Consider the following 6,780-nt stretch of genomic DNA (forward strand, 5'->3'; position numbering starts at 1 on the left):
CTGTAAACAAAATCCCAGTTGCAAATATTGCCTAACTTGGTAAACCTAATTATAAGAGCCTAAAAACAAGTAAATCATTCTTATTTAAATAGAAGGAAAAAATTAACATCAATAAAGCAGTATCCCTATCTAGGTAAATGAAAAAAAGAATAGGTACCTAAGCCAATCCGGTGTCAGAAGTATTTGAAGTTAGTACACACAACAAACAAATATAATGAGATTCTCCTAGTGTGTAGTGATTATAGAGCATTCTATACTAAAGAGTTGAAAACTTGCAACAACACTTAGACTACATGTATGAATTGCAAACGACCACATAAATCTACCAATACATCACTATGCCTTGCACATAAGAAAAGAGCACTAACACTCCAAATAGCAACAGAGAAGATCGGTTCATACCCCTTTGCAGCAATGGCATTATACGCTGCCGATCAATACTAAATAATGCCGTTAAAAAACCAACCGAAACCCCCAAGTAACATACCCCCAATGTATCAAGTACCCTGGATAAAACACCATTCTACAAGCCAACAATCTCACGCCCCTATAAGAAGGAATCACCAAGTCAATAAGTCTCCTTGTCTGGTGAGGTGAGGTCAACCTGGGCCCCCTCCCAAGAAGAAACAAATCAGAAACATTACCAGGAATTAATCCCTTAACTGACAAACAGGATGCACAACCAAACATGCATTTCCCAAATATATGCTTATTCATTCTAAACTGTAATGCAGTTCAGGCCATGAACATACATCAACTACAGAAAACAAAAATCATTGCAGAATTGGCAAAAATCTACATCCCTGATGATATGCTCATTCAAGCAAAAAAAGATCTTGCTTTACTAATAACAAAGCTGAATATTGATACACAGTCATATGGAAAATAAATCAACAACACAACACATATCAATACTCCAGTGTAACGTAACATCACTCACAGAAAATAAGCTAAATGAGCTAATATTTTTAATGAATAATAATTCCATTAATAATGGTTACCACCTGGAAAATCATTTACACCAAAATCTACAAACTAAGTCTCTGGGATATAATATCTGGAGAAAGGGTAGATAATCAGACACAAAAAAAGGTGGAGTAGCTTGAATGGTTAAAATTAATATAAAATTATGTGGCATCATTTTTCCAGATTCTGCAAATGATGTTGATGCAATTGGTATCAGTGTCTTGCTGAATAATACAAAAACCTACATAATAAGTTTTTATAGCCCCAATTATGAATCTACGGATGCCAAAGATTTCTTTAAATATATAAATGATTCTAATATGTTAAAAAATATCACTATTTGTGAATATTTCAATGCCCACAGCCTTTTTTTGGGGGAATAAACCAGCAAATAAAGCTGGTAAATTGATTGAGCATATGACTTCAAATAATACTGAATTAGCTGTTGCTACCCCTCCAAACCTGAATACATATTTCAACCCCAAAAGTGGCAGCTTCTCCACAATTTACCTACAAATTGTGTCATTAAAAATTTTGAATAAAATTTACATAAATAAAATTGATAGTCTATGTACTGACCACTTTGCTATAGTTTGCTCCATAAATAAACCTGCAGAAACTCTATCACATACCTCCAAATATATCAACACTAAAGCAAATTGGTCTATGTTCCAAAATAAACTAAATGATGAAATTACAAATTTCATCCAAAATTCATGCATTTCAAACACAACAGTAGCCACACATGCTGAAGTCTTGGCATATATACTAATAAATACAGATAATCATGCTATCCCCAGGACAAAACCCAAGAAAATCTTCCCTAAACACATTCCTAAAGCATGGTGGACAAATGAGTGCCAAAATAAATGGAGAACAAAAAAGGCAGCTAGGAGAGCATTCATAAAAAAAACATCACCTACTACATATTTAAAAAAAATACAAGCAGAAACTGATCTAAAAAGGACTATAATAGATGCTAAATATAAATACTGGAATAATTTTGCAAGTAGTCTCTCAAGAGACACAATTGAGCCAATTACCCATAAAGTCATAAGCCACATCTGTGGGAAAAAGATTTCCTCCAACCCACCATCTATGAGCTTATGCATAATAATACCCATTACGACAATGATAATGAAATAGCTAAGGTATTTGCAACTCTTTTTGTTAATAAGCTAACATCAAATAATCGAAGCAAAATGTCGCCAATTCCTATAACCCAAGTTACCAACCACACCCAGGATCCGAGTAAATAACTAGGCCATTTTAAATCCAAGAAAAGAATAATGCAATACATCATATTAGGACCAAAACTAGTGGCAGCTATGACAATATACACCCTACATGGATATAAAATCTCACCCCTTCATACAAACAGGAACTGCTAAATTGTTATAATCACGCTTGGACATCTTCTATGTTCCCCAATATATGGAAATGTTCGTCCCTCCTACCAATCTTAGACAAAAATAAACCCAAAGATAACCCTGAGTCCTATAGGCCCATAATGATTACTCCTGTGATGGGGAAAATAATGGAGAAAATGATCAATTACCGACTCCTCTGGTTTGTTGAAAAAAATACACACTCAAACTGGATTCAGGAAACACCACTCCTCAACAGATGCTTTAATTTTGCTAACAAATGCACTAAATAAATCATTTTCAAAAAATAATGACCTAGTTGCAGCTTTCCTAGATATTGAAGGGGCATACGACAATGTGAACCCCCAAATCCTTATTACAATACTTGTAAACCTTGGACTACCACCACCGCTAGCAACTTATAAAATCTTTCATATAATAGAAAAGTTTCAATGTTTGTGTAGGTTCAGCCTCTTTGCCCCAAAAAACAATAATCAGAGTCCTTCCTCAGGGTGCAGTCCTCAGCTGCCTCCTCTTTGCCCTATATCTCTGGGACATGAACCTCCCCCGCACGAATCTATAATATGTTGATGATCTGGTACTACGGTCATCTGGCATCACGTTTGAAATTGCACAGTCAAAGCTGCAAAAATCACTTTTCCAATTTGAAAAATTCTCTCAACATTCAGATTTACCCATTACACCTACCAAGTCAAAAATAATCCAATTTCACCAAAAGCAAAACCATGTTAATGCAAAACTAACTCTAAATGGAACAGAAGATAATCATATTAAGTACCAAGGTCTCATGCTTGACCAAAAACTTAATTTCCATCTCCACATTTCAAACTCAATAAAAAATGCTATAGAAAAACAAATATACTAAAAAGACTTCTTTCCACACCCTGGGGCAGTAAGGAGAAAACCTTACTCCAGTTTTATAAATCACATATAAGACCCCATATAGACTATGGACTCATCGTCTATGGTGCATGTGCAAAGACCCAGATGCAGAATTGAAACAACACAAAATTATATAATATGTGTCATATTTGGTCTTAGGAAACCCACAAGCACCAAGTTTCTGCTTATGGAAAGTGGATTAACAACAATAAGGGAGAGACGTAGCTTTCTCTTGACAAAACATCTTACAAAATTGAATTAAATAGCTCACACACCCTACATAATTGGTTAAGAAATCCAGCCAAGTATAGAGGCATTGTAGATGAGTATGCCAATATTCAGAAGAAGTTCCCTGTACCAGTAAAGTCTATTGCACCTACTTTCCCCCAATCCCCTTCATGGAATTGGTCAATTCCCATAATAAATACTGATTTCTCAAAGTGGAATGAAGATTTAACCCCCATTGCTTTTGTCCAGAAAAAATTTGCTGAACTTAATACAATTACCTATAAAAACCACTTCCAAATATTTGTTGATGGGTCAAAAATGAATGAGAAGGTAGCAAGTGGTGCTTTCCTTCCTCACCTGAAAATTGCAATGGGCAAGAGATTATATAATAATTTATCTATAATGTCTGCTGAGTTAAATGTCATAATCATGGCATTAGAACACCTTAAGGAAAACCAACCTTTGATTGCAAAGTCAAATAATATTATTGTATATTCCAACTCTTTATCAAGCCTTGAGTTGCTGGCCTCAGCTCCTCAGTATAAGTTCGACATTGACACTTATCATTGTCTCAGTATAGATAATCTCGCTTCAAGGGGCATAAGAACTTATTTACAATAACATCCTAGCCACTCTAGTATAAGTGGTAATCATCAGGTTGATGAATAGCAAAAAATGCTATAAATATTGACCAGCCAAGTGGGAGACCAATCCCGATTAGAGATATTTACTGATGGAGGCTATCAGATATTAATGTTAATAAGATTAATCCTATCCTTTCCCCCTTTCCCAATAAGTAGTTTTCTAAAATTTATCATAGAATTTGTTCTGGAACAAATGGACTAAACTTTCTTGCATTCTTGCATAAGTTTTCTAATTCAAGTGGTTCAATTCCCCTGTCCCCTCTTTGCAGGCATTGTAATATGAATAATGAAACAATTGACCATTGCCTATTTGAATGTAATATGCTGACGTCTTCACAACATACTTTGCTGTGTAAACTGCGAAAATGCTTCAAACACAACAAAATCTAACTATCAGCCAAGAACCTAGACAACTATACCTGCACACTGAGCATAGAAATTGACATCTATCACCTTACTTTTGAACTCCTAGAGTCGAAAGATCTACTGAAAGATATCGGAAAATATCTAATAAAAATGAGGCAATCAAGCCAGTAGCTCTGTAGCCCACAGAGTGAATCAAAAAGAAAAGGGCTAAATAGCATTACTGAAAAGCCCACCTGCTGTTAAATAGAGGAAGAAGAAGAAGCCTCTACACAAGAATTGCTCCAACCTCTAAATGAAAGGTCTGATGTAGCATCAATGGCTGTTTTCTATAAGTACATGAATTCACCTCCCTCAGACGAGCTTTCTTGAATTGTGCCTCCCTTTGTCCAGCTGACAAAGCAGACACAAAGGCACACAGCTTGGTCCAATTATCTAAAGGAGGATACGCTGAAAACCAAGTACTTGATGAACAGCTTCATCTGGCGTTGCACTTCTATCTGGAACAATCTTCCTAAGGATATTATCCCTGCGAATCCCACTGTTGACAACTTCAAAAGAAGGTTCAATAGACATTTAAAACCTTGAGGCCATTGAACAAGGTAAATGAATAGCGGCACATCAGATACTTTGAAGTACCTGGTGCCATGAATATTGGAATAAAAAAAAAGTAAAATGATCCACAACATAGGAGGACAGACATCTACACTTGTTCAATATATAGCTCACAATAATGTTAAGAAAACAATTCTTACTTTACACATGTATAATGATCCTAGGGTAAGACACCCAGTAGTCAGACACTTTAATCACTTGAAAAACTTTTTGACATTTAAACTACTCTAATTACTTTATTATACCACCTAGAAACTTAATTTTTGTATAAAAAAATTTCTGAAGAATTTCTGAACAAGTAGGTTACTACTTCAAATAGTTTCACTTGTACAGCGCCTCCTATTTTTGAATTTACTAACAAGTGACAATTCTGCCTAAACTCAGACATACAAACGGCTCATTGTAAATTGGTTATTAAAATAGTATAAAAGATTCTGTCCAAGAATAGGCAGGTGGCTGACTACTGGATGTCTTACCCTAGTTAATATATTACCTAAGGGGAGAGCCTTTATCATCAAGTCTTTCCTCTTTTTTCCTTCTTTTTCCAACTTAAAAGAAACAAATTTCAATTTCCTCTACCCTAGAAATGCAATGTGTACATCTTTTGAAATTGCTGCTATAAATTGTTTTTATGGATAGCATTCATCCTGGCTGAGTCTGTTAATTTTGAATTGAAGTTAGGTTGTATTAATATTTTGTATCTTGGCCACTGCTAATTAAAAAAAAAAAAACAGAATAAATTAACAATGACCTGGATGAATGCTATCTATAGGCCTAGAACAATTTATTTGGCAATTTCAAAAGATTTATGCATTGTGTTTTAGCATAGACAAAATTGAAACTTTTCTTTTAAGTTGGAAAAAGAAGGAAAAAAGAGGAAAGACTTGATGATAAAGGTTCTCCTCTTGGATAATATGTTAATTATGATCATTGTACATATTTTAGAGTAAGAATTCTTTTCTTAACATGTCTCTTTATCAGGAGTACCAATTCTAAATTTATACCCAATTAAATGGGAACAGTAAACAAGCCCTGTAAAGAGCATATGCCTCTCCTCCCACAACTGGTGCCACTGACTGTACCTCTAGGCCTAATTATAATCTAATTATAAAGATAGCCTACTAAATAGACAGAAGTATATATTCGCAGGCTCTGCTTAAATGCTGTAGCTCCCACGCCAACGGCGGAGTCAGCACACGATGTTGTCCATGGATGACCAGCATCATAGCAACTACAAATGAGCTTACTAGCAGACATCTTGACTATAGAATGGTTCCTTGTATAGATAATTTTGCCTTGTAATCTTCTATGTGCATAAGTTTCTTATGCCTCATTCTCGCCACGTATTTTGCAAATTGTTCAATTGCCGATTACATTGACGATTAAATTGCATTTATATTGCTATGACGCGAGATACATCTTAAAAATGAAAGATCTTAAAAGTGAGATCTTAAATCCAAATCATAAGTTTTTACGGAAAAGTAAGATCAATAAAGAGCAGTGGTGGATCCAGGGGGTGCACGATCCCTAACATTGTCTAAAGTAGTGTAATTTACTTGATTAACGGAAATTTGCGTTAATTTAGTTTGCTCCTAATGCAAGTTTATCGGATCAATCTATTTTGCCTCTCAGCCCCTAAAAAATCCCTGATCCGCCCTTAAATACTTTTATTGCAGTGAGCCACTTCAAATAAA

At 35.0% G+C, this 6,780-nt stretch overlaps 1 protein-coding gene across 1 annotated transcript in view; it reads right to left on the minus strand.

Moving 5' to 3' along the window:
- The window catches only part of LOC148949643 (transmembrane protein 135-like), a 112,614-nt gene extending 106,259 nt beyond the window's left edge, over nt 1-6,355 (minus strand). Inside the window, exon 1 of the mRNA XM_089093637.1 lies at nt 6,209-6,355. Coding sequence (XP_088949763.1) covers nt 6,209-6,343 — 135 coding nt within the window. The 5' untranslated portion in view covers nt 6,344-6,355. The remainder of the gene's footprint in view (nt 1-6,208) is intronic.
- Nucleotides 6,356-6,780: the final 425 nt, after the last annotated feature.

This window comes from Artemia sp. Qi Xiang Cuo, chromosome 8 (genome assembly GCF_049724085.1).
Source record: "Artemia sp. Qi Xiang Cuo chromosome 8, ASM4972408v1, whole genome shotgun sequence".
NCBI classification, from domain to species: domain Eukaryota; kingdom Metazoa; phylum Arthropoda; class Branchiopoda; order Anostraca; family Artemiidae; genus Artemia; species Artemia sp. Qi Xiang Cuo.